Source organism: Metarhizium album (genome assembly GCF_000804445.1).
Source record: "Metarhizium album ARSEF 1941 chromosome Unknown scaffold_7, whole genome shotgun sequence".
Classification (NCBI taxonomy): Eukaryota; Fungi; Ascomycota; class Sordariomycetes; order Hypocreales; family Clavicipitaceae; genus Metarhizium; species Metarhizium album.
In genome coordinates, this window is record NW_024467581.1 from 698,671 (window position 1) to 726,318 (window position 27,648).

At 51.3% G+C, this 27,648-nt stretch overlaps 7 protein-coding genes across 7 annotated transcripts; 4 read left to right on the forward strand and 3 right to left on the reverse strand.

The window, feature by feature from the left end:
- Nucleotides 1–1,299: 1,299 nt before the first annotated feature.
- MAM_03670 (LIM domain protein) lies at nucleotides 1,300–3,765 on the forward strand (the record flags this gene model as incomplete). The annotated part of the gene is made up of 2 exons (XM_040822469.1): nucleotides 1,300–1,375; nucleotides 1,439–3,765. 2 exons carry the CDS (start codon nucleotides 1,300–1,302, stop codon nucleotides 3,763–3,765), a joined length of 2,403 nt encoding a protein of 800 aa, XP_040679612.1.
- A 556-nt stretch (nucleotides 3,766–4,321) lies between these two features.
- MAM_03671 (Small ubiquitin-related modifier, SUMO) lies at nucleotides 4,322–4,727 on the reverse strand (the record flags this gene model as incomplete). The annotated part of the gene is made up of 2 exons (XM_040822470.1): nucleotides 4,322–4,384; nucleotides 4,422–4,727. The coding sequence occupies 2 exons, from the start codon at nucleotides 4,725–4,727 to the stop codon at nucleotides 4,322–4,324; spliced, it is 369 nt and encodes a 122-aa protein (XP_040679613.1).
- A 1,818-nt stretch (nucleotides 4,728–6,545) lies between these two features.
- Nucleotides 6,546–9,479, forward strand: MAM_03672 (nuclear pore complex protein Nup107; the record flags this gene model as incomplete). Its single annotated transcript, XM_040822471.1, has 4 exons — nucleotides 6,546–8,571; nucleotides 8,646–8,910; nucleotides 8,972–9,081; nucleotides 9,148–9,479. 4 exons carry the CDS (start codon nucleotides 6,546–6,548, stop codon nucleotides 9,477–9,479), a joined length of 2,733 nt encoding a protein of 910 aa, XP_040679614.1.
- A 454-nt stretch (nucleotides 9,480–9,933) lies between these two features.
- MAM_03673 (uncharacterized protein) lies at nucleotides 9,934–10,750 on the forward strand (the record flags this gene model as incomplete). Its single annotated transcript, XM_040822472.1, has 2 exons — nucleotides 9,934–10,175; nucleotides 10,258–10,750. The coding sequence occupies 2 exons, from the start codon at nucleotides 9,934–9,936 to the stop codon at nucleotides 10,748–10,750; spliced, it is 735 nt and encodes a 244-aa protein (XP_040679615.1).
- Nucleotides 10,751–11,372: 622 nt separating this feature from the next.
- Nucleotides 11,373–12,556, reverse strand: MAM_03674 (uncharacterized protein; the record flags this gene model as incomplete). Its single annotated transcript, XM_040822473.1, has 2 exons — nucleotides 11,373–11,626; nucleotides 11,698–12,556. 2 exons carry the CDS (start codon nucleotides 12,554–12,556, stop codon nucleotides 11,373–11,375), a joined length of 1,113 nt encoding a protein of 370 aa, XP_040679616.1.
- A 5,582-nt stretch (nucleotides 12,557–18,138) lies between these two features.
- On the forward strand, nucleotides 18,139–19,856 carry MAM_03675 (F-box protein; the record flags this gene model as incomplete). Its single annotated transcript, XM_040822474.1, has 2 exons — nucleotides 18,139–18,533; nucleotides 18,587–19,856. 2 exons carry the CDS (start codon nucleotides 18,139–18,141, stop codon nucleotides 19,854–19,856), a joined length of 1,665 nt encoding a protein of 554 aa, XP_040679617.1.
- A 977-nt stretch (nucleotides 19,857–20,833) lies between these two features.
- On the reverse strand, nucleotides 20,834–22,999 carry MAM_03676 (uncharacterized protein; the record flags this gene model as incomplete). The annotated part of the gene is made up of 1 exon (XM_040822475.1): nucleotides 20,834–22,999. The coding sequence occupies one exon, from the start codon at nucleotides 22,997–22,999 to the stop codon at nucleotides 20,834–20,836; it is 2,166 nt and encodes a 721-aa protein (XP_040679618.1).
- Between the last annotated feature and the right edge of the window lie 4,649 nt (nucleotides 23,000–27,648).

A 27,648-nucleotide genomic window follows, 5' to 3' on the forward strand; every position in this document is an offset into this window, starting at 1 on the left:
GAGCAATCTTGGAGAGTTGGGAGCCTCGATGCTCCCTACTTAAGTACCTAGGTACTTAGAGTTCCGCACGGTGTGGCCCACGGGGTCGTCACGGCATCGCCCGGCCTGGCAGAGGTCATTCATCGTCTTTTTCGCGTTGATCTCTGGCTCAGTTGGAGCCACATGCCTGCCTGCGCCACACCAGCCGGCAGCGCTACTCCTGCTTTGCTCAGTCGCCTCGGGTCTTCACCTCACCTCACCTCGCAACATGCGCCGGTGACCATCTGGCGTGACCAGATGCAGCAGACACAGAAACCACCAAGGCCATGAGTACATTTGGCAGTCCAGGAAGTCTGCCTACGACGAGGCCCAAACCGTAAGTTGTCAGGCTCCGTCCGTCAGTCCGTCCGTCCAGCCGAGGGGGGGGGGGGGGGGGAGGGAGTTTTCCGTTGGATCACGATGGTAAGTTTACAACGTTGGCTCGAGGGAGACCGGCCAGTAAACAAACAAACAAACAAAAAAAAGGAAAAATCCTAGTTCTGATCAGGCCTGCAGGCGAGTGCAGGGACGTAATGACCAGCTACTTGGCTTGTATGAAGAGAGTGAGAGGTGTCAACGAGGACGAATGCCGAAATCTCGCCAAGGCGTACCTGTCTTGCAGAATGGATCGGTGAGCAGCGCATCACTCACTAGTGGACTTCTCGCTCAACACTAACCGAGGGATTTGCGCTTCTTCCTCTTTGGCCTCAGCAACTTGATGGCCAAGGACGAGTTCAAAAACTTGGGTTTTGCGGAACCGTCAAGACCAGAGCAACAGCCAAAGGCGCAACCAGAGCCTGAAAAGGGCGTGAAAGGCGAGCTCAGGTGGTAGACGGTGGCGAACGGACCGACTTCTTTGTTGTTTCAACGCACACATGTAATGACAGCTGTTTTCAATATGAAACCATCAATTGCTGCAATCTCTGATCACAGTATGTCTGTCATGGACTCATGGTCCCGTTGTTCCATGGTGGGGACCCTTCCTTTCCCGCCGACCGTTGGTGGCGCGTTGCCTGGCCAACCACCCGCCCGCCCGCAGTCCCTCCAACGTGGGTCTTGGTCATTGGCATACAAAACTGCACGCACTTTCCTGCCATGCACGGCATGCTCGAGCCCAACGACGTTGGCAAAGTCAACAACCTCACTCACCTCCGCATAAGTACCTACTGGCCTCATCTCACCCTTTCCGCGATTTTCATGACTCCTTGATTAACCTGGTTATGGTATTTTCTCTCTATTGCAGTTCAACGATATTTCATGGCCAACGCCAGCCCTCCCAGGATGAAAAAATCCAGCGGGACCAAGGCGCGAAAGGTGACGCCGCCGTCGCCGACCTACATGTCCAACGAGCAATTTGGTATGAGCAAGGCTTAAATCAGAGGTCTCTGGGGCTTCATTCTGACTGTCGTTGCTCTCGCAGCCAAGTATCTCTCCGACCTGCGTTCCAACCGCACGACACGACCTGGTGGAGCAAGGCCTCTGCCACCATCCGGGGAGCGGTCGACAGCCTCACGCACGAGCCTCGGACGACACAGCATGGACCCGCCGCCTCCGTCCCAACTTGCAGGCCAGACAAGTCAGTCGAGCCAGCGGCGGATACCATCGCAAGCCCCGAGTGTTGGCGCGGCCAGTGTCGCCTCTCGGTACTCCATGTCAAGCTCCGGTGGGCGAGACTACTACCCAACCAGTCCCGTTGTGCCTGTGAAACCATCTGAAGCAGTCCCAACAGCAACTTACATGGAGCGCGGCCAAAGATGGATGGAAAAAGAAGAGGCCTTCTCTTTGCGCGAGGCCATAGAAACAATGGACATCCGGGATGGCTCCAAAGACCCCGTCGACGACGATAGCCGCATCTATGATGCCGCTCTGAACGAAGCCGCAGAACTGGTCTGGCAGCACCAACATGGATACCGGCAACCCCAGCCAGACGGGCCATATCGCTACAAACCTCATCTTAGAAAGAACAGCTATGCCCATGCCCGAACCGCAAGCGTCGGCCGATATGGTGATGACATTGCCCCTAGCGGTCTAGGTCGTGATCATGGCCCCCGCTCCGTGTCTGGTAGTTCTGCAGACAGCTCTGGATCTGTACCTGGTAATCGAGCATCGTCAGATTCCGCCCGTCCTGCTGCGACTTTTACGAGGCCAACCAAGCCGTACGGTAGCGTCGGCGCTGGCTTCCGCCGCCGCAGTAGTCTCAAGAGGAATATCAGCGGGGATGTGGAGCGTCCATTCTCAGGCGATCAAATCTGGGAAGAACCAGAAGGCTCCGTGAAAAGGGGACTGGTTTCTTCTTCTGGGGGCCGCGCGTCGCCAGACAAGCTTAGCAGTATCCCCCAGAATCCTCTCAACAGATCGTCGATGAACCAAGCTTCGAGCAGTGGAATGCCGTTGACCAAGCCTCTTAATACCGTCGAGATCCATCGCAATCCTCCATCTCAGTCGCGGAACGCATTTTACACCACCAACTCTCAACGGTCTAAAGTTGAGCCGGAGCCCATGGCGGAGCGCAAGAACGGGGTAGAGATTCGCAGTGACGATATTCGTGCTGCCACAGGCTTCAGGTTGAAAGACCGTAGCGCAAAGCTGCCAGAACCGACCGCCGTTAGCGACAGTCCTGGACGGCCGATTGTAAGCTTTGATACTAATTGGCAACCGCCTGAGGCGTCCGCTGATGTCAGCCCAGACCGGCAACCCAAAAGCTCGCCGCTCAACATCAAGGTCAAGCCGCAGCAGAAGCCGTCCGAATCTATGGCAATCCCTATCATCAATGTTGCGGAAGTCGACCCGCCGAGGCCACTGCCAACGCCATCTGCGAATATTCCATCGATCTCAGTAGCCGGGTGCGATGACGCCCCGAGGAAGAAGGATGCTGCTCCGACAAATACACCCACGATTGCCGTTGAAGATATCTCGGCGACCGAGAACGTGCCTTCCATCGTGACATCAGGTGCAAAACAGACAGGCCGCTCACGGCCCCTGCCTGCTCCAACACCATCCCAACCTAAGGCACGCAAAGGTCAGATGCCTCGCGGCCACTGGTCTCCCGCTATTGGCAGTATCGGAAGGCCAACCACAACGTGCCATGAATGCGGCTTCCCCATTGAGGGAAGATTTGTGGCACTGAGCGGCTCCCAAGAGCGCTTCCACCCTCAATGTTTCAGCTGTTTTGCTTGTGGGACCAGCCTGGAGGCCATGGAGATCAGCCCTGAGCCAGAGTCGCAGCGAAAAGCACGCCTCGAGCGCATTCGCCGTCGCCAGGCAGGAGAAATACTGGATGAGGTGGCGGGCATGACGATGGAAGAAGATGGAGATGAACGACTCCGCTTCTATTGCCACCTAGATTGGCATGAACTGTTCGCGCCGCGCTGTAAGCACTGCCAGACGCCGATTCTTGATGAGCATATTGTTGCCCTCGGTGAGCACTGGCACTACGGCCATTTCTTCTGTGCAGAGTGCGGTGATCCCTTTGAGCATGGCATGACTCACATCGAGAAGGATGGCTACGCGTGGTGCATCAAGTGTCAGACCAAGCGAACAGAACTAAGGGCGCCAAAATGTAAGATGTGCAAGACGGCAGTGATTGGTCAGTACATTCAAGCGCTCGGCGGCGAGTGGCACGAGCACTGCTTCCGTTGTGCTCAATGCGAAGGGGGGTTTGTAGATGGTCAGATTTTCACCAAGGAAGTCAAAGGGGTCATGGTTGTGCTTTGTACGGACTGCCGGACGCGTGAGCTCAAGGCATGATGGGGTATGGTTGCTGTGCGGCGTTATTGCATTGCGTATTGTGTTTGTGGATTTCTGGAGAAACTTTATCGCCAGGATAAGACGGGCAACCAAGGTAATTTGCGCAGTATAGGTAATTATATAGAGGCTGGTTTGCTGATGAGAGAATCACGCAATCACGCATGGTGCTTTAAATTTCAAAGCTTGATGCCTTGTTACTTCTTCCAAACACTGTGGGATCATTCGTATCCGCAGGTGGGGGTAACAATGTGACCGTCGTCTGTGTTGCATTGAGAATTATCGTAAAACGAGACCTGGGGGACCATCTCGATGACGGATCCCGTGGATTCACCACGTGCACACAAAAGCGAGAGGCAAAACTTGGGGTTGGAGAAGACAGGAAAAGAAAAAAAAATCAAAAAATCAAAAAAATCAAAAAAAAAGGTCTTTCGTTTCTCGTTTGCACAGAAAAGCGACCCGATGTATCCTCTTTGTCCTGTAAAGTACCAAACGCCACCTTGCTGCCTCGGCGAGCCGCAGCGAATACATGCGCGTGTCGTATGCGTCCCGTTCTGGCTTAGAGAGCGCCGCCGACTTGTTCCTGATGGACTTCGAGAGTGTCTCCGTCCTGCATTTCGAGCTGGGGAGGAGAGAAGTCAGTTCACGACACGGCTCACGGGACGGCAGAAGGGAGCGATGGCTGCTGCAGGGGCCGAGGGGGCCGAAGGGAAAGGCGGCGGACGTACAGCATCGGGCGTGTCGGTTGGTTGACACCGCGAGCCTTCGAACAGGAATCTCACGGAGGCGGGGCTCTTGCCCTGGCGCTCGCAGAAGGCGTTCATCAACTTTTCGAGTTTCGTGCTGCGCTTGATTTTAAAGAAGACCTCGTTGTTGTTGTCCGTTACTTTGAGGTTTAGGTGTTCTGCGCCGGCTGCGGGCGCTTCATTCCGCTCTGGCGACGTGTTGCCGTCCTCGTTGGACATGTTGGGTCTGCGTCTCGCTTGTACGGGCGCGGGTGGTGGTTGCGGTTGCGGAGGCGAAGGCGAAGTCGATTTCGGCAAGGAAATTTGGTGCAAGGAGTTGAGTTTTGGCTGGCCTTTTGGGTTGGGGTTGTTTGGTTGTCTGTCGGCTGGCTCGTGCCAAATCGAGGCAAGAACTCGTGCTGGGCGATGTTGGCAGTTTGCGAAGGCCGGTTTGTGATTGGGTCAGTCTGTCTGAAGGTCTCCGTCAGACGAGTGAGTGAGTAACTACGAAGTCAAGGGCGCAGAAGGAAAGCGCCTCTTTGCAGACAGACAGACAGGTGCGAGGGGTGGCCTGACGGGCCACGGCTGCTGCTGCCGGTGGCGGGGCCTGCACGACTCGCAGGTGGGTGGGCGGCTTCGGGCAAGTCGGATGTACCGAACGAAGCACTGGATGCATTTGCCTCGTCTCGCCCGCCTTCTTCCCCCCGACCCTGACCGACCTCGGTGCCTGTTGACAGGTATATTTTCATATTCTCGCCCGTATGCATGTTTGCTGAGGATTGCTTGCCTCCGTCACCACCCAGCCACTCTCGGCTCACACAACAATCCGTCGTCGTGTTTGCGATTCCATAATGGTTCACAATACTCCGTGCAACAAACCTTGCTGCAGCATGCACCACCAGGCCATCTTCTAACACCATGCCACAGGCGAAAGAAGATGTCGACGCAAAGCCTCCATGCCATCCCAGAGCAGTCAGTATCACCCATGCATGACATTGACTTGATTCGTGGATATATATCTACCACACGTAGCAATCAAGACTGACACGGCCTCACCATCAACAGTGCGCAATTCAAGGTATCACACCATGGCCTCGCATGTGCTAATAGCCCAGCCATGACAACCCTCACATAATAACTGATGTTGGTCGTCTCGATAGACTGTCTGAGGAGGAACAATTACAATGACGCCAAATGCCAAGACGTTGTGAGGGCTCTCTACGAATGCTGCGACGCATTTTACCTAAAGCACGGCGATGATGCGACCAGCCCAAGCTGCCCCAAGCCCGGTTTATTACGGCTGAAGATGAAGCAGATGAGTCGAGGTGAATAAATCAAAGGGATACCCTGTACAATTGGAATTTATACATGGATAGAAATGGCATGTAACGCTCATCGTGCATCATGTCCACCAGCAGAGAGAATAATGGTGACTTTTTTTGAGGAGCGCCGAGTATCTTCTAGGCCGCCATTGAGCGCGCAGGAGATCTGTAGATCTGAACAAGCATCGGAGGTCTTGTTCCGAGACTCTAATATGAGGGCCGTGACATTGATGAGAAGAAGAAGAAGAGGAAGAGGAAAAGATGTTGCGGCAAAAATTTGTGCCTCTACGTCAACGGGGTCCCGACCGACGTCGCTTTGTTGCATATCGCAATATCCCGTAGCTTGTCCTATCCTCCGCCATCTGCAGTGCGGACCAGACCAGACGCGCTCGCGCTCTGTGTGGCGCCTGGTCCATCTCTGCTCCGTGCTAGCGCCAACTTTTCTTGTACTGTCAGAGCTCGACTTGCAAACACAACATCGACACCGAGCTTTTCCACCCTGACCGCGACCACAACCAATTCCCGACATCTACGAATTGACGAGCTTGACCATTGAGACTGCGCATTGCTTCTGATTATTTTCATTCTGTAGGCAGGTCAGGCGGTGGGGTCTAACCGATGCCGGCTTCAAGCTTGTCCAGCTGAGACTCTCGGAACTCTGAAGCGTTCGCAGGCCGTCTCGTTTGCCGGCCCAGATTCATACACGGTGGACAGTCAACGGCATTTTGCTGACATCATGGACGCTGGGAAGAAACAACAGCAAATGACCGCGGTAAAACCTGGGCCCGAGATCGAAGATTTCGCCAACGCTCTGGATGCTTGCTTAGCACCTGGCCTCAGTGTGTCGGAGAAAAAGGCTCGCGTTCTGGACCTTCCACGCAAGTATCACGAGAATGCGATTCGCCGGTTGGCGCACAAGCGACCCATGCCTCGGCGAGGTTGCAGTGAGGACATGGACTTGGACGTGGATGAGCGGTTCGGAAACGGGAGCAAAACAGAGACATCAGAAGATGTAACCCAGCTGGAAAAGGAGGTGCAAACGTGGCATCTTTTTCGACGGCTTCTTCCTCCGCGATACTCTGATTCGACTGATGAGTCGACGCGCCTTTCTCCGTTTCCCGCCTCGAAACCGGCCCAACGAGACTCCTTGGGCGAATACCTCGCAACTGACGGCCTTGCCTTGGAGCGCCGTGCTGTTCTTCAGTGGCTGCAAACCAATTCTGCCTCTGAGCCAGACATCGACGACGTGGCCCGGAAACTTCAGCAGGATGCGGACAGGGGAGATATAATTGCGCACGGCTGGCTTCACACACGATCAAAGATAAAGCTGAGGAAGAGCATGACAGCATGGCCTCATTTATTGGATCGTCAGTCGCCCAACGTGACAGCATCCCACCTTAACGCTGACGGCGCACCGCTCGTTACACATCTCGATCCCGATGCATCCACTCGACAGCGCCGCAAATTAGAACCTCAAGACGAGTTCTTCGAGCGGGCTATATGGCTCGGATGCTTGAAGCATTTGCGACGAGGTAGCAGTCTGGAAGATATTCGCGAATGGTGCCAGGAGCGGACAGAGTTGTGGAGAGCCGTCTCAATGTCTGCCATGCCCCTGTCTGTTGACGACAACCAAGGTCCTGCGTCCAATATCGACCCATCGGCCTTGGTTCTATGGCGTAGGATGTGTCTTGCGTTGGCTAGACAAGGGGGCTCCTCTGATGACGAGCGCGCCGTGTATGGAATGCTCTCAGGAGACATCTTGAGTGTGGAAAAGGTAGCAAAGACGTGGGACGATTACCTATTCGCCAACTACAACGCCCTCCTTCGATCACAAATCGACACATATATGTTGTCCCAGTGCCCCTCCGACGTAGCGTCAAACCTGACGCAGTCGTTCTCAACATTTGATGCAGTACAATTTCACGGCGACCAGGAGGGCATCGAGAAACGACTCATCAACTCCATCGCATCAAGACCGAATATGGCGGCCCAAGCTATGGAGCCCAACAAGGCCCTTCAGGCTTCGTTCATTGCAAAGGAACTAGAACGTCATCTCTTTGAGCAAGGCCTGGTGCTGACCAAACAGGCAAATGAGTCGAAAGTCTCTCGTCTTGTCCGCCCCGGGCTTGACGCCGATTACGACGTCGTAGAGACGAAGTATTTCGATTTTTCACAGCACAGTGGGCTACGAATTGTCGCTCACGTATTCGTCCTCATTGCCTTGCTGAAGCGATTTGAGGGCCACCGTCACAGTTGGATGGAGCCTGGGTTCCCTCCAGACAAACGATTCACTCAAGAGAATATACTGGCCAGCTACACAGACTATTTGCGACGGTGCAAGCTCCAGGAGCTGATTCCGCTGTACTGCTCTGTTTTGGACAGCCCTCGGTCCTACGAAGTTCTTGCTTGGAATGTCATTGAAGAAGCCGACCCGAATAACCGGATCACGCAACTGAAACTAATCAAGCGCGCTGGAATAGATGTACTGGAGTTCGTGGAGAGACAGGCGACGCTATTGTTTGACGAGCTGGATCATGACGCAACCTCATTTGGTGCCGAAGAATGGTTCAAAATCTTGGACAATGGCCCGGCAACTGCTCGGCATGGTAGGCCTATCAAACCCGATTTCTTCGGAGACGAGGAGGACAAGGTCGACATCAAGGATGTTCATGTCATACGAGCGTTGGAGTGGCTCCTGACGGTCAGCGAAACCTGGCCCAAGGTGTTCTCCATCGGTACAAGAGTGTACAAATTTTTCCTCAGTACGCACCCGCACGCCAGCGTCTCGGAACCTGTTGACAGGGAGATTAGGTACACTGCTAACGAGGTACAACAGGGAATTCCCGGTTGAACGCGGCGCGGAGACTGATGCAGAACGTTTCTTTTAGCGAAGTCATGCGAGGCACGATGGACCATGATGACGGGTACGTCATGCATGAGGATGCAGACTTTTGGGCTCGACAGCTGCAGCTGAGTGGTATAGAAGGCGCACGACCAGAGCAAGTGATGACCGATGCGCGGAACTACCGTGAACTTGAGGCTCTTGTTAAGGCGCTCGACAACCTCGAGACCATGGCATCGCTTGCAGTGATATCCAGAGAGTACGTCAGCACCCGTCAGAGTCCCGCGGCGAGAAGACGAAAACACTAACGCAGACGTCAGCGCCGATACGTCCAACCGGGAATTCTGGAAAGGCGTGGGTGCCACGATTGACGCGACCAAGGACAATATGCAGCCCTTGCTGCAGAACTGGCTGCTGTCTGGCATTGAAGGTACGTCTGACGAAACCGCCTCAGGCAACGTGCATATGGCCCGAGATTGCTAACTCTACCGCGCAGCCGGCGATGAAGAGCTTAAAAAGCTCCGACAGGCATACTTGCCAGAGACGATCCTGGCCTACGTCAGCGCATTACACTTTGCGGGAACCGGCCTGACGCGCGATCACCTCCTCGACTGCATGGAGCTGTCTTCCGTCATTGCAGAGAGGAACTCCGACCTGGCGGATGTGTTTGTAAGCACGGGGCGCGTGCGGGAACTCGTGGAGGCGTTTACGTGGTGTAGCAAGGCGCTCGCGATTGCGACGGGAGACAGCAAGAGGTCTGTGGGCTCGGCTAGCAAGAAGCTACGATATATGGGGTGGTCAAGAGACCTGTGGTCTATTAGAAACTGAGCAAAGAGAGACAGTTTGGGTCGGTGGCGAGAGCAGCAAGACGTCTGTAGGCCTCATGGCGTGTAAAGCGCATCGTTTACGTTGAAGAGGAATGGCGGGCGGCAAGGCACTTGCAGTTGGAGGAGAGCCGCAATGTAGAAACAATGCAAGCGGTGTACTGCATGTGCCATGCCGGGATCGTGATGTTGCCTCGAGTACCCGAGGCCCTGGTGGCAGATGACGAGATGCCAGGCTATGAACAGAGCGTACGGAGTAGTTAATGCCCCTTTTTATGAGGTGAGCCAGGTGACACGACGCCACAACGCAACCGGGTGTGCAGGTCGACGCTGCGCCACGGACGCCACACGGCTCCCGCCCCAACAACCAACCCTGAAGCCAATTTCAGCTCCGACAACCGCACCACAGCCGCAGCCGCACCGAGAGGGGGAAAACGAAAAAAAGACATCACGACACAATGTCGAGCTTCACGACGGAGCGGCACAGCTCGACGCCGCCGGCACCAACCCCCAAAGGCGGCAGCCACGACGTCAGCAGCGTCAGCACCCCGACGATCAGCTCGCCCCGTCCGCTCCCCCACGACGGCAAAACCCCCGGGGCGGCCTCCACGCCGCCGCCGCCGCCGCCGCCGCCAGCAGTCTCCGAGCCGATCCCCGACCCGGGCGAGGCCTGGCTCCCCGAACTCCTGAGAGACAAGTCGTACGTGGCCCGGCGCGCCTGCCCCCTGCCCCCTCCCCCCTCGGTCCCGCCGCCATGCTAAAGACGGAGTGAACGCCCTCAGCACGCAGGACCTGGCCGACGTCCTCGCCAGCCCGGCGCTGCTCAGCGCGCTAGCCCTCGCGCCGGCCTCCGCGCACGGCAGCACCACGACGTCCCGCGCGAACCTCGCCGCGGCCGCAGGCGCAGCTGCTGGCGACGCACGCGCTCGAGCGGCAGTGGCGCCAGCGGCAGTCCGACATGGACCACGCGCTGGCCCCCTTCTCCCCGGCCTCGCTGTACCAGCGGCTGGCGCAGGGCGTGCAGGAGCAGGCGCTCGTGTGCCAGGCCATGGAGGAGAGCTTCCTCGAGGGCGGCGGCGGCGCGCCGTCGGAGCGCGAGGTCGCCGACTGGATCCGGAGGTACAGGGAGGCCAAGGTGCTGTGTTACCTGAGGCAGGAGAGGAAGGAGAGGTGGGACGAGGGGAGGGTCGGCGGGTGGCGGTGATGCAAAGGATAGATGGAGATGATGGTGGGGGGACGACGACGACGACGGCAACTACGACATGTTTTACATGATTTGATGACTTGTGCCGTTGGCGATGGACGAGGAATCATGGGATGCTACTTTGTGCAAGGGAGGCATGGTTGGCATTGACATTGTCAACTTTGGACATGGACGCGTACTACTACATGATCACATGGCGTTTGTATTGAATTTCACAGGGACGAGTCGGTATGGAAATAGGTCTCAAGACGGCGCCTCACGTTCTGCACCTGGGACTTGACTGTACATCTTGCTTGCCGTTGCTGCGGTGCTTCTATAGCCAGTCGAGGCAGTCACAAAATCATGCAAGAGAGGGGGCAACTCTGCGGTAATGCCAACGTTGAGAAGGCCTCTCCCTCGCACGTCCATCCTTCAAGTCGTTAATATCCGAGTCCATCTGGAGAAACGTCCACAGATAGACATGGCCCAAGCACCCAATATGCTGAGCAGCTGCCCTATTTTTGGCCTTGTTCTTGTTCTTTTTTTCTTTTTTCTTGTTGTTGTTGTTGTTGTTGTTGTCGTCTGCAACTGTCGTCTGCAACCAACGGGTATCCATGCGCAAGTTCAAGTGATGACAAATAAAACCACATCACAAAAGCCACGACAAAACAGTGCCAAGTTCCATGCCACTAAGCGCTCTAGCGTGTGTTACATTCACGAGAGAGTGCTGAATGGGCTCCTTTTCATATCGGGACTCCGCGGACTGAGTGGGAGAGCAAACAGATCATCGTCATCGTCACGAGAGCTGAGGTCGACACGTGGTATTTTCCCCTGCACGGCGCCGTTCAATGACATGGTCTCTGGGAGGCCGGTGCCACGCGGGATGGCGGAGAATGAGGACACGGCAATATCATGGCCCAATAGTGATAACGTTTGTGATGGAACGTGGATGCCGGTAAACGTGTTTGCTGTGGCCACATGTCAGCAGGTTGGGTGCGTTTCCCGAGTGCTGATGCTGGGGAACTCAAATTACACTCACCGGTTGGACCGGGCACCAGAGCTTCAGGCGAGGTCGCCAATCGAAGCCCCTTCGGCTTGTCTCCCAGGCGGCCAGAGATAGCCGACCGAGGAGACATGGGTGCCGGCGCGGATGGCGGGGCAAGGAAATTGTCAATGATCCATTGCTTCTCGGCCAGGGCCATCTGTAGGCCAACACTTTCGGCATTGGCCCGCATCTCAGCATCCATCTCGCATTGGAGCTCCGACAAGCGTTTCTTCGCCCACAGAGTATGCAAGACGCCGCGAGGTCCCGACTCGACGTTGAACCCGGGCGGGAAAATGGCAGGGAGAGGCTTCACGAGTATGCTTGGCTGTCCCGGGGGCGTGATGGTGACGTTTGTGGGAATGGATGCTTCTGGCGGCAGGAGGAAGTACACACGGCGGCGAGTGCCCACCTCATCCTTGTCTGTGTCTCTGGCGGGAAGAAACGTCGACTTTCCGGGCCAGGAAACTTCCCAAGCCGTAGCATCTGCAGCCGAAAGTGAAGCGTTGTTCTTGATACTGTCGATCTGATCACCGGGTACGGGGGCGGCAGCTCTGTTTGGGTTTGGCTCGGGGTCGGAGCCCAAGGGTTCGGAGGGTGCACGTGTGACGAGAGTGCCGTCGGCGGTGGGGGCAGCAGCAGAAGCAGCAGAAGCAGCAGAAGCAGCAGCACCGGGATGCCACTCAACCATGAGGATCCTGGTGCCCAGGTCGCTAAATTCAAAGCGTGCAAGGTGAGCCGTGGCCATGGAGGCGGGCGGAGCGTCGACAGTGGTGGCAGATGTCGAGGCCGACGCACAGGCCGACGCAGAGGCAGACTCCGCGGCTGACCGAGGAGGCTCCGGCGATGGTTCCATCGTGGATATAGGACATGCGACGTGGTGATATTCCCTCGGCGATGGAGTATTGTGGGAGGGAGTCGGGACTGGTTCCTGGATCAGGGGCGAGACGGCGCCGTCACGCACGAGGACATGACCCGAGCGGATATTTCGGGGGCAGCATCAGAGCCAGCATCAGCACCAGCACCAGCATCAGCATCAGCATCGGACGCGAACGCTAACGCCGACGCGAAGCAAAATTCGCAGACAGACGGCAGGCAGAGGCAGAGGCGAAGAGGCGGAGGTGAGCTAGCCGAGAGCTCGGAGCTTCCTCGTCTTGGATGTGGGATGGAAGGTGGGACCAAGGATAGGTACTTGCTTAGGTACCTAAGCACCTCTACGGTTCAGCCCTCACTCAGTACACCGAGCAGCAACAAAAGTTGGCCGGCCAAGTGCTGCTGCCGGCAAGTACTTGAGTGCCCGGTAGTACTTGGCCTGTTGTGTCTACCATCTAACGTTACTCCGTACTCCGTACTTGACGGAGTGGGGAAACAACCAGGTATCTAGCATCTAGCATCTAGGATTGAAGGCCGAGAAATGGACATGGAGCTGCATCGAGGGATGGAGCGTCCACATGTTATTGCACGTGAGGGCCGCGTTTGTCATTCTGTCGCGTCTGCACTCTGTGATATCGAGTCTGGTCTACTCTTCCTGGATCCATCAAGGCGGAATACTGGCCGGAACCATTGCAAATTCTAGCAATGGGACAGACCGAGCATCCATCTACTCCGTACTCTGCAACTACAATATGCGTTGCATCGTATGTATCACGTACATACAATTGACGGGTCCATGCCTCTCCCTCCAGCGCAAAACCCGCCTCTCGTCTTCGCCACCAGCATCACTATCAATGTCATTACTATTCAACCCGCCACTGCCAGGGCTGGTGGCCGCTGGCCACATCCGCCCAACTGCTCGCACTGCCAAGTCAGGCCCAAGCAAGCAAGCCGTTTGGCGCTGCCGAATTCAGCAACCGGACCGACTGGCTCGGAGTCGATGGTGGAGAGACGATCCAAAGTTCAGGCACATTGGCGGCAAATATTCCCGCTCACGCACTCGTGAGTCGTGACTCGAGCTCCAAGTTCGTAGCGCGGAATGAATTCGAGACCCGCCGAATATTGAGTGCCTTGAATGGGGCCTTTCCTGCTGGGCATCATAGAACCGCCGAGCATGACCCCGGCCGGCTCAAACCTACCGAAGAATCCATCACGGCCAAGCATGCATGCTGTGTCATGTCGTATTGGACAGAAATCCGGCTTGCCGTTCCCATGCAATGTCAACCTCCTCTTGACACCGGTGACCGGTCCAGTGATCGACCGCCTCTCTAGGTGCCCTCTGGCGGTACGACCTCTAAAGCCTTCGCCGGTGTCTGGCCGTGCCGCTGATCAAACTCACCAGCTCGGCCTCTTCATTTTTCGCAGAGGCGAGCGAGGGAAAGGGCCGTGTATCCCGTCGTAGATATGTCACCGCGGGGTGTCATCGTCATCCATGCCCAGTCCCATCATCCCCGTTTGGCACGACGCTGATCAATCTTGTCTTGAGGGAAAAGCACGTAATCCACTGCGACTTGCAACAGTCTAGGCAATCAACCTCAGCCAAGCCTTCCTCTCACAATTCAAGACGTGAATGCGAGTCAGCCCTGAGTAATTGGCCGAGCAAGTCTAGTCAGCTGCCCTACACGCCTATCTGCCAAGGCATGTTAGTGACGACAAACAACTCCATGACCCCTTCACGATCCCGCCATCATCTGGGTTTCTGACCAAGTGCATGGTCAAAGGATCACCTAACAAATGAGTACGCCCCGGTTGACGTTGTCGTCAAGTCGCATCATCTTTTTGTTTTCTACGCTTCAGACAAACAGCATCGACGGCGTCAGGTAATTCGGTCGGTGCCTGTAACTGGTGTCCTTGTTTGTTCAAGATTTTTTTCGTCCAAATTTGCAAGGCAGAGCCACCAGCGAGACATTGTCCGTTGATACGGTTGCGCGGTTGCACGCTTCTTGCCTCTCAATCAGTTCTGGCCCATTGCCATGTGGGAAGCGTGGGATGAAAAACAACCAAAGCACGTGTACGGAGTAGTTACATTGCCCTGCCGTTGCCCGTCGTCATGCGAACTGTCAACGGTGGTTCCCGACACGCAAAGCCAAAAAGCAGTCTTTCAACGAGATATCAGACTCGGGAGGAGGGTGATGACCAAATGCCGGCCGTGTCTGCACCACGCCTCACATCTGATCGAGGCAAGGGACTCTCTCCCACAAATATAAACGTGAACATGTTGTACCAGCAGAGCCGTGATCATGTGGTCGGATGATGACGAACAACGACATCATGGCAGCAGACGCAGTCGCTCGGCCGCAAGATGCTAAGCTGAACCAAAACTTGAGCCGAGCTCCGTTGTAACTTAGCGCTGCTGTGCCATGCTTCTTGTTGCAAGTTTTGGCCATGTTGCGGACCGAGTCACCCGGAATCCTCACTGCCCTTGTAACACACCCGTGTGTGCTGTTCAGGATCGTTCCGTGTCATTTTGGATGCACGCCCGAAAAACAAAAAAAGAAAATTCAAAGGTAAAACCGGCGTCAAGTAACTACGGAGTAGGTAGCACTGCGGAGAGGCGCGACCCGTGAGCGGGACGGCCAAAAGTGTCGCGGTCGAGTCCCGTGGCAGTGAATCGGCCAGTACGGAGTATTGGAAACCACAATACGTTGCAGCAGCAGAGGGGCCACTTGATAGTCACTTATTATCAATGTTGTGCCCCGACTCCCCGAGACATGAAGTAGCAATAATAAACCATGTCTCCGCCTTGATCATGGGATTGATTTGAGCAGGATTTCAGAGCCAAGACGGGGTGGCGGTACTTCGGAACTATCTAGGGAGCCAGCAGCGATGCTTTCTGTTGACCTGACCTTGTCAAGATAAATGTGCAGATTTGACGACGCGTTGCGTCAGTGCTGTCTGCAATAACACACTCTTCGCATGGGAGGAGGCACCTGATGGCTGGGCCGTACATCGACGAGAGAGGGAACTTTGAGTTCGGGTGTCGGTCTCAAAAACCACCGGAGAAGGGCCGGGGCGTGGCCTTACGCCCCCCTTGAGGAGGTCTCGTTCAGACGTCCGGGATTGACGTGGGAAGCGTTTAGGGTCGAAATCATCCTGTGGCGGGAAGATGGGCTCTCGCCTCGTACACACTGGTTCCTGCATCATGAGCAGCATTTTACGGAGTACCGCTCATGACAACAAAGTTGAGAGGTTGGGCTGGATTGGAGACGTGCGTACTCCGCACTCCGTAGGCAGTCGAGCAGTCGAGCACCGAGAGAGGCAGGAAGGGCCTTGGAGAGGAAGGCGCAGTCCAAACTTAACCAGACTGTTCTGCTGATTCAGCCAATGGCATCGACAAAGGACGGCTTGGCTTTCCAGCCCGGCCCTTGCAGGCAAACACAGCGCAAATCAAAACAAAGTCAGACAGACCGTCCATGCAACATGGCCGCAAGTTGCAACGCAATGCTCGAACAGCGCATGATCACACACACCAGAGTTCGGGCACAATCAAGCGCGCCTTGTCAGGCACAGGTCTCATAGTGCCAGATGGCCTACAGTCATAAACGCGCCCGCTGATGGTCACAGGCGATGCAATGACAGACGCGGCAGATGGTGCGTGTTACGTCGCAGTCTGGACGAATGCGTGCTCGCCGGCGTATCGATGGACAACTTTCAATCGTCTCGTGGTATCCGGCGTCACAGCACCCAAACTTTCATTTGTCGGGCCTGACAATGCTGTGCAGTATACTCCGTACTTGGGACGAATTAGTTGTCCGTATCTGATACTTGACAGTCAAACTATACCAGCTCATACAGCGTTTAAGAAGGCCCTTTGTAGGGCCGTGGCCCGTGTCGAACTCACCAGGATCCCATACGCAAGAACGATGCAGTCGTGCCGGAGAGTCGCGGACTGATGACCCGAAAGACTGCAGGGTTGCCAGTGTCTACGCCCGCCGTCGCTGACGGCCGTCGTCGGCGCTGTTCGTCATGAATGGGCTGGGCGGCTCAAGGACGGCAAGCAGCTCTGCGTTTGGAGCCCTTTGACGTGCTCCGGCCGGCCGACTCTGGCTCTGGGATCGGCTCCGGAGAAACGGTGGAGAGGACGAGTGCAGCGGCAGAAGTCGGAATTCTATCGAGGAATTCCTTCTTCCTCGGCCATTAGCTGAAACTAGTCGTCATCTCGAGTGCTGGATGAGCATGGTGCGCAAATGGTGATGTGCTGTGCGGGTTTCAATGTCTGAGCCTCGACGGACGACGGCCTCGATGGCAAAGTTGTCAAGAACAGCACACAGCACTCGGTCGTCGGTAACTCGTCCGTACTGGGCGGCTCCGCAAATGAGGCCGAAGCCCACCATGGCCCAGCTAGCAATTGCCACAGTTATAACCCGCCACCACCGCGTACGGAGCACCGTACATCGAATACAGGAGACGCGCAGCTGCTGATTGGCACAGCGGGTCGCCGGTACCTTTCCATCTTGCGCTGTTTCCGCCCCACTATTAGGCCGGCCAAACGGCCGTGTCGACGAACCAGCGGCGGCGTCTGGGGTGCAGCCCACGCCGCTCAATTTGATTCTGCATCCGCCTGGTCCAGATGTCGTGCCCCTGTGCGTCTTGCCTTGCCTGCACTCGCCTCATGTCCCAAGACCCAAGAGTTGCCGTGCCCCAAGTGTTCCAGTGTTGCCTGTGCCCCAGTGCTCCAGTGCTCCGGATGCCCACTAATTAGCACCAGCACCAGCACCAGCACCAGCACCAGCAAGGGTACCTCTACCTTCGTCGCTCCGGGCACTGCAGTGGCCGGTCGTGTACCCGGAACATTTGAGCGCTCGCAAACCCCAATCCCCATGCCCCATGTCTTTGCTGCCACGCCCGCCCCGTCTCGTCCCCATCGCCCGTCTGGGCCATCTCCCATCTCCCGAGCGTTGTCTCGCCGTCAGCGTCAGTCACCTCCTTGACCTTGTCCTTGCCCGCGATTCTGCTCCCTTCAGTCTTGATCGGTCCGTCGTCCCGCCATTACGACTCCATTGCCTTATCTTCACCCCCGACCAAACTCTGCTGCCGATTCCCCGCCGACGACCTGCTTTGTACAGCATTCACCGGGTTTCCGCTCTCTTGTCTTCTCTTATCAGCATACATCCAATCTAGAGCAAGACCGGGTTGGTCTGCGAATACAACAACGCCGATAACGAATCGCCATCTGCCGCCGCCGGACGCGAGGCCCTAATAAGAGTTGCCTCGAGCCTCACCTGCGACCTCGTTCCGTGCTCTCTCTCCCCCATTAGAGCATTTTGCCTCGTTGCGTCTCGTCTTCGCGTCTCGTCTTCATCCAATACTGGCGGCCTCTTCCACTACACACACCTGTTGAGCGCACTTTAGGGTTTTCAGCCAGCTATGTTAGGATTGCCCTGTGCCAACTTCGCCCAGCAATAGAGACACGCTTTGCTGCTCAAGCCGGCCGGTGTGGCCGCTGGTCTTTGCAAACTCTTGTCGTCGCTCGCTCTGGATCAAGATCCCGAAAGACCATTCACCATGGCTGAGCAACCTCTTCGCGCGGCCGTCATGGATCCGCCTCACATCACCGAGTTCGCCTCAGATCGATATTTTGAAAAGCTGGGCCAGCTCAGCGCTACCCAACAAAGTCATCATTATCGCCAGCTGCAGCAAGGACAGCAGCAGCACCAACTGTCGAATCCGTGCGAGACATCACCAACACCACCGGGGACAGCTCCATCAACATTCATCCTCCCGTTGCGAGACACAAAAACTGTTGAACTCGAGCTCGGCAAGCAATCTGAGCAGAAAAAGGACAGAAGTCGTTTCTTTGGCATTCGCCATAAGGTATCTTTATTACACCCGAAGCCTCATGCAGCCGACAATGAAACACATCTCCCGATTAGAGTTTCTGCCGAGCCGATCCGAAAAAGGTTTGTTTCTACATCGTCAAATGTATTTTCGGCCATCTAACACGCATTCTCAGTGCTCCTTTCGACCAATTGTTTCTAGCTCTCCCTAATGAGTTGCAAGTTCAAATTCTGTCGTCATTGCCTCTTACGGACATTCTCAGCCTTCGACTCGCTTCCAAAACGTGGCACAGTCTCATCACCGCAAACGAATCCCCCATTGTTCGATACCACCTTGATACCCATATACCTGCCTATGCGCTCCGCTTATATCCCATCATCGACCAGTCCGAGATCAACTTTCATTTCTTGTGCAGCTTGTGGCACCGACTGCACGTTGCAGCCAAGCTTGCCCATCTCATGTGCGAGTGGATTACAAAGGAGATTTTTCTACGCCAATCTGAAGCTCAACAAGTGGCCTTCGCGCCGCAACGTGAGCGTATGCGTCGTCGACTGATTCCTCTTCTCTTCAACATCTTCCATTTCTTTGAGACGTACCGAAAATTGCACCTCAAGCATATCGTGGATCACGGTGGCTATGGATTACGGCACGAACCCTACACCCTGAACCCCATCGAGTCCGAGATTATGAACATGTATGACGACCAGACTTTGTTGCGGGTCCACGAAGTCTTTCCTTTGATAATATCATCCTTCTGCCGTCGGCTACGACCGCCTACTTATGTGGGTCGCGTTGAGAGGTCACTCAGGGGATACCTGCGAGACCGTCCATCTGACGAAATTCACTCCGCCATCCTGTGCGTCGGAGGCTTGCGACAAGTCGAAAGATTTTGGGAGATCAAGGGCTACAACAACCGTCGCGCCGCTGTTGACGTCTGGTACAACTCCTTGACCAAGGACTGCAAAGAGCTTGTATCGGAGCCACCCCCGGTCAAGTCAAGGTTAGGCTTGAAAGGATTCGGTCGCAAGAAGTCCACGAGCGGCGACCGACCTGTACACAGGCCATCGGTTGGTGAGGGTAACGTCAAGATGAGGAGTCCTGCAGGTTCAGTCGACGCCAACTGTGCGGATAATGTAGATTACAACTGGGTATTTCACACCAGCTTGGCAGCAGGCATCCCCATGTCCGCACTTGGTCCCGACGACACGCAGAAATTGCTCGACGACGCCCCTGTACTACAACAAATATGGCTCACCACGGCCGAGGCCCTGATTCTCGATCGAGGCATCGTATCAAGAACACAGGACATCAAGCGAAACCAGCAAGTCATGCTGGACCTTATTCGTGAAGACGGGCTCGACGAAGAAGACGAGTGGTGGTACGGACGAAACAACCCCGACTCTGTTCGGCCGGCCGCTAGTGCAACAGATGATGACGCAGAGTAAAATGAAATGCCAAAAACACCATCTATTGCGGGCGAGGCCGTCGGGATGTCTCCCCCCCTCTCTTTTTTTTTTTCTGTGCGTGAACTCACTGCGCATTCGGAAAGACGAATCGGCATTTACAGGCGTTTTTCTTTTTTTGTCCTTGGTTTACTGAACAGATAACTAACTCTCATCCTCCGCAAGATGCGTATATTTGGCGGGCACCATGCACTCTGAACGAGGTTGGATTGGTGGTAGGGAGTACGCGCACACTGGGGAGAGCCAAGACCGGCTACATTCCGGAGAAAGGGTATATGGGTGGGTCTGGCCGCATTGGGTGGGTCCATTTATTTTGTTTTCTTGCTATACCCTCCCCTGCTGGGCCAGAGATTGGGCACGCACCATCGATGCATATTCATGGTCTCGCCATTACTTTGCCGAAGCGTCCTTTATGTTCATTCCCATTCCGGAGAAACCAGGGGGAGCACGCCAAAAGCGTTGGCAGGCATGTACAGTTCATCGTTACAAATGGTTGAAATAAAAATTCCCCCATCCCATGTTGCACTGCCGTGTAAATGGGACAGCGGATCATGTAAAACTTCAATATACGTATCCGTGCGCATTGTAGCCTGCCATCATGCCGTCTTGGATATGATGAAGTTGCTTTTGATGTCTTATTCCCATGTATGCCATGAAAATAGTAAAAGGAAATCATTCAGTCATTTTCAGAAACAACGAATAATCTCGAAATTGACTTTCCCCGCCAATTGGATAACAGCCGAAGGTACGCCGAGTCCTTTGTCCTACAGATACCAGCCCTAATTAAAAGACGACAAATACGCTTGCCGTCATAACGCCGCGAAAGAGTAACCCAAAAACAATAGGGAGTATAGTAAGTCCGTGGATAGATGTTTGTCTGAGCGCATGACGGAAGATGAACACGCAGCCAAGTATGCTGGCGCCGTCTGTGCGGGGGCCCAATCTGAAGCCCGTGTCCTCTACATGAAGCCTTGGGTGTGAAAGGTCGAGTAGGTTCCCAAGGCGGTATTAGCGGATGAATGAGGCCCAGGTGGTCTGCCGTGATTGCTGAGATAGCCTTGCTTTCTCCCTCCAGTTTGTGGTCCGGCTGATTGTTGTTTAGCATGATCTTGAGATAAACGCACATCAGTGTTGTCAGCCATGGTATGGCTAAAGCTACCACCGGAGGAACGAATTGACGTCATAAGATGAGAGGCTTGCTGCATACTTTGCTGACTATAGTAACTCTGTGCTGCTGCGTTTACATGCTGCGACGCGAATGGGCTGTTTGTTTGTTGTCTTGTAATGGCTTGGCTCAGGTTTGGCAACTCGAGCTGTTGCTGTTGTGGATAGTTGGCCATGTAGAAATGTCCAAGTTGTGATGTCTGAGTGGGGTGTGCCCCAATTCCCATTCTTTCGATTCCAGAGCCATTGGCCTGGGTCTGAGAGTTAAAACTGCCAGGCAGGAATTCCGGCTGTGATCCAGAACCGGCACTTAGGCCGCTTCCATTTGATACACGTTGACGCTTCGTCCCTTGTGGCGCACGGGACGAAGAATCGTCATTATTGTTTCCTACAACGTCTCTCTGGCTTTGATGTGCGGTGTTTCTCTTCCTTGGCAAGCTGTTGCTGTTGCTGGCAGGCATGGGTTGTTGGACAGCTATGTTCGGCTGATTGTGGCCCGGCTCCGCAGCATGTTGGGCTAGGTTGTCTCCTGCGAACTGTGTCTCTGCGGGATAGTCATTTTTTGAAATGGCATTCTCAGCACTTTCGGTGCCAGATGTAGACGCCGTTTGAGGTTGTGCAGGCTGTGGCTGATTGGTATGCGGCGCCGACTGATTCTCGTCGCTGTTGTTCGTCTTTGGTCGATTTTTGGAGCCCTTTGGTCGACCCCTCTTTCTGACCAATAGAGTGGCCTTGGGAGCATTCGATTGTATGTCAGGATCATCAGCAATTCCAGGCCTCGCAGTGTTGTCGCTTGTTACCGGAACATCCACCTCCATATTCCCCCGTTCGGCTACACCATCATTTTCATTACCGATCGGTATGACAAGTGGCACGCTATATTTGAGTGCTTTTGACATGTGCCTCTTGCCCTTATCTGCGCGAACCTTGGTGCTCTTGCTCCCCTTGGGTCTGCCCCTTTTCCTCTTTCCAGTCCCAACTATCGCGGCTTCTTCTGGCGATGGGGAGTTTGTTTGTACCGTAGCAGCCGCAGGCACTGTAGCGGCGGGCTTCGAAGTCGGTGATGATGCGGACATCCAAGAAGAGGCAGTCGTCGTTGAAAGATCCCCTGGCGGAAATTGGGCGGAACCACCGAAGCGAGGCGCTGTTGAGGCATCCACATTTGGAAAGATCTCGGCAAGCCAGCCAACAAAGTAAGAGCCGGGACCATTCGCGGCGTTACTTTGTGGGAAAGCACCATCATCTGCCGGAGGAGGAGCGCCAGGTATGCCGCCGAAATATGCGAGTCCCTTGCAAAGTTGGTCGACAACCATGACAGGGTTCAGCGACCTCAGCAAAGTCAAAAGCCGGGCTTGTTCTGTCTTTGTCTCGTGGGACGATAGCGAAGTCGCTCTCTGGGCAAATCCATGGCCTGGTTGCGGCTTGCTTCTGGCCCTGTCCTTGCGTGCACTATTCGATACCAGCTCTTCTTGTTGCGATTCTGTACCGGGCCCGTCCTGCTTTAGCTGCCGCAGAGACTTGTAACCGGCTTGGTTGAACAGCCTGGAAGCAGCTGCAGTGCCTTCACTCGTTCGTCTCGCCGCGGCAAGCCGTTCGGACGAACCTAGATTCACTACTCCCATGTGCATGACAGCAAAGTTGCCGTTTTTACTATGATCAAGATTCTGGAGTTTGGCAGGGACGCCATTTTTGATGCGGCCATCATAGTAGACATAGCTTCCCGAGGTATACGAAATGTCTATGGGCGGATAGTTAGCGTGCGTCGCAGCGGCCCGGCAGGGGAGAAAGGTGTATTGAGCCTGACCATCGTTCAAGGGCTCTACAGACGTCGACGTGCCCGTAGGTAGTATCATGGATGCGTCGCCGTTCAAACCAGCTACTACATCAACAGGCTCGGCTTCCTGGCCTGGGCGAGCCGACGTGCCATCCGTGGACAGATTATTCGGAGCTGCAATTGGCATGTCAGCTTCTGCGTCGTGGCACGGTGGGAGACCACGTTGGTAGAATTTTCAGCTTGTCGCTGTGGCGATGATGAGGAGACGCACCTGCAACTGGAGACATTATTGCAACCTGAGAGAAACCGTCGAGTTGTCAATGGCCAGACGTCGCAACTACATGCCTTATACCTTGCCGACGGACAGAGCCGTTGGTCTGAATTTTCGGCGCGACGTTTCCGGGCTCACATGGTACAAGGACAGGATGTTAAATACGACGGCGGGGACTTCTCGACAACAGAGGCGAAGTAAGCGGTGTGCGAAAGTGTGCCGAGTATGAAGCTGTGGGCGGGTAGCAGATGGGACATTGGCGGCTTGTTGTCGGTTGGGTGCGCATTGAAGAGAAGACGAAGACGAAGACGGCTCGAGGCGGTGTTGGTAGCTGCGACTGGAAGTTAGGATTGATCACGTACTCCGTACGGAACGCAAAGCACCGGGTTTAGACCCAGTGACCAGTGAGGGGACATGGAGCCCTCCCGCCCCAGAGTATCTAGTACTTGTGCAAGGAGGTTCCGCGGGTGCCTTGGTGAGGTGTTGGGTGCGTGCCCGACACTAGGACAGCTTCAGTACTCAAAGTAAGTACTTACTTAGTAGGAAGTAACCTTTGGTACCTACCTACTTAAGTAGGTAGGTAGGTACGTTCTTAGGTTCCTAGGTGCTCCATACGGAGTACATTCATCCCTAAGTACTCAAGTACTTAGTAGGTGGTTATAAACATTGTACTATACTCGGGCGGCCGCAGAGGGTTCTGGCCAACTTGCAGCGAGCTTGTCTGCTGGGCTTAAGAGGTATGCATCATCCATTGGCGTCCATGTTTGGCTACAGGCGCACTCGTAAAGTCAACCCTACTCAAGTACCCGTGAAATGTTCCATGTTACTCTTGGACCAGTCGGCCTAACCCAGTCTCGTCTAAGAAGTACGCTGCGGAGTACCTACCAGGAACCTGGATAGCGGCAATCGGGTTCTTGGACCTGCTCATGTTAAAATGGGAGCCGGCACAGCGTCTATTGCTCGGGGCGCTCACTATTTTTGCTCGGGGCGCTCACTACCCTATATGACCTACTTTTTATGCGGCAAGCCCTGCTGCCATGCCCTACAGTACATTTTTAGTACAAAGGTATAGCAGCTTTACTTAACTCTAAAAATCGTTATTAAATAATACTATAGCTCTATAAATTTTTTAATAGGCAGCAGCTTTTTCCTTTAATAATAATATTATAATGCTTTATAAAGGCTTTTATAACTCCTTAAATCTGCCCTTAAATTTGCTGCTCTTGCTAAGCTATAGCAGCTTTAATAACCTTTATAATGCTATATAAGAATTTAGGCAGCAAAATAGTTATACCTTTAGCAAGAGCTCTATAAAGCTAAAGACTCTAATAAATAGTATTTAATAATTGCAGGCAGGCTAGCTTAATTGTAATTATAGCAGCTGTTAAAGAGAGCTTTAAGGCGCTAAAATTTAAAATATAAGCTTTTAAAAAACTAGCTGTAGTTACTAGCTTAAAGTAACTTCTGCTAATTATTCTAGTTATTAAGTATAGCATTATAAAGAGTAGGGATTTTATAATTATAATAAATCTAGTAATGCCTCTATATATATAATTTATTAAAGATTTATAAATTAATAAAAGCAGTAAATTTTAAGCCTTTTTAATTATATAAGCCTTTAACCTTAAGGAATTAGTATAATAATTTGCAATAAAAATAAAGATAATTTTTATTTCTAACTAAAAGATATTTATAATTAGCATTAATAAGCTTATTAAGTTAAATTAAGCAGCTATATATCTTTCTAATAGTTTATTAAGGTTCTTTAAGAAAAAGGCCTTTATTATAAATATTTTCTTAATAATAAAAATTGCATTAAAAGCGCTATATAAACTTACTCTTATTGTATTAAAAAATAGAGAGTTTTTTTAGAGTTTATTAGTATAAACTATATATATAAAACTAACTACTAGAGTCTTTATTTATTAAATATTATTATAGTTACTAATTAAAAATTAATTATAAATATTATATTTAGCTTTATATAAACTAAAAGAGAAGAGAGCTATTACTAAATGCTAGCTGTATTAAAAGAAATTTATATTAAGCTCTAAATCCCTACTTCTAAGGTTATTATAATAGACTTTAAAAAGACACTAAAGAACGCTCTTAAAGTTATTTAGCTTAAAATATAGCAGTAGATTTATATTTAGTATATTCTATTAAATATTAAGAATAACTTCTATAAGAAATAAATTAAAGCTGCTAATAATAATAAATATAATAAGTTAAAAATTAAAGCTTTTAATAATAGCTTAATAAGAGCTTTCTTAGCCTTTTAAATACTAGTTTATATAAATATAATTAATAATTTTTAGTCTACCTAGATCTAGATAATTAATATATATAAATTACAGTAATTTATAATTCTCTACTATATAGAAAAGACTTATCTTAAGGTTAAGTAATAATAAGCTTACTGCTTTATAAAGAGATATTAAAATTTCAGCAAGAAGGCAAACAGCTTTATAGAGGTCTTTTATAGAGCTATAAAAATCAACTTATTTATAGAAATAAGTAACTTTTTATTACTTCTTAATAGAATTAACTAGACTCTTAAGACCTAAGAGCGTAATTATTATACTTATATAGCTAAAAATAAAGTTAAGTAATAATTCCTAATTAATTACAAAGAATAGCTTAATATACTGCCTCTATAGATATTCTACTAAGCTATTAACCTTCTAATTTGTTAAGGACTGGCCTTACAGGCTACTGCGTGTAAGCATTACTAGTATTAACTATAAACTTAAGGAGAGAAAAGAGGGAAAGAAGAAGCTCTTTATTCTCTCTTTTCTGCTTATTATATATATATAGGTTTAATATACATTTAAAGTATATTTTATAAGGCACTAATATAGTGCTTTATACCTACTTAAGCCTACAGCTTAAGTTTATTATATACTCTTCTTTTAGTAGGTTTATCTATATTGCTGCTATATAGCAAGAGCAGACGTATAGTGCTAATCCCCCTAGCAACTATACATCCCTACTCTATATTTTTTGTATATAGTATATACTTAATATACTTCTGCTTTATAAATAGTTTAGCAACTTTATACTGCTTATTCTTATTGTTTTCTTTCTAATATATATTACTAACGCTCTTTTTATATAACTAAAAACTTTTTGTCTTTAAAAATTGCTGCTGCTGCTGCCTGCCTCTCTTTCTGTTTTGCCTCTATTTTGCCTCTACTGCTCTAAGTACTATATAGTTTATACTGCGCAGCTAATTTAGTTTTAGCAAGGCTGCTGCTAGCATACTCTCTCCCCTGCCTCTGCTGCCTCTACTGCAACGCCCTAATGCCTGCTATATAGGCAAGTATGCTATAGAAGGCAACTTTAATAATAATAACCTCTTTAATAGAGAGGAAGTTTTAGAAATATATATACTATATTATTGTAAGCTTATTAATACTAGCTCTACTAGTTGCATTTCTAGCCCTACTATAGCCTGTAAGTAGTACTGTAAAACCTATAAGAGGTATATTTAAAAGGCGCACCTCTATGCCTTAAATCTTAAGCTATACTACTAATAGAAAAAAGTGTAGTAAATTGCAAATACTAGTAGGTATATTATATCTACTATATATAAAAAGTTAAGTAAGAGCTTTAGTATATATACTAAATTCTTTATATAGTTTAATTTTATAACTAAAAAGTTTAATATATTATTAAAGCAGGCCTATATTGCCTCTAGTTCTATCTACTCTCTATATATACTAGCTAATTTATCCTCTAGTAATATAGCTGCTAGCGCTAATTTACAGGCGCTAGTGCTTACTAGCGCATTAACGCTCTTCTACTATAAGTATATACTGCCTTCTAACTAGTAGATACTAGTGAATTTTTTCTAGAGCTAGGCTACTATAGCTTAGAATATTAAGTAAATACTATACAAGCAGTAGGCAGAGCAGGTAGAGTTGCGCTATAAGCGCGCTAACTAGTAGAAACTAACTTACACTTTAGTTAATATGCTTTATAAAGAGGCAACTCTCTATAGCTAATATATTTACTCTTATACCTCTAAGACTCTAACTTATCTCTATAGTAGAGAAGAGAGTAGTTATAAAGGTAATAGTATTTAGAATACTATTCTCTCTCTGCTCTCTCCCCCTCTTAATAATTAGGTTATTAATTTAACTAGTAATAAGTTGCAATAAAAGTTGCCTAGCAAGCTAGAGTGCTTGTTTTAGTAGGCGCTATATTAAGCATAAGTTAAGTATAAGTTAAGTATATATTAAGCTTTATAGTTATATTATCTCTCTCTTTTTTTTTTTTTTGTTTTAATAATAATTAATTTTTTTTTTGCTAGCTAGCTTTAGTACTAGTATAACTATAGTCTAGTTCTATATATATTTTTTTTTAATTAATTAGCTCTATACTTTATACTATTATTTAGGAATTAATTACTTATAAATTAAGCTTATTATACTTCTATATATTTTTTTACTTAGCTTTAAATTAGTTAAGTATTATAATATCTTAAAAACTCTTAAGTAGTTTCTATATTAGTTAAATATACTCTTTCTACTTAATATATATATTTTACTTTTTGCCTCTTT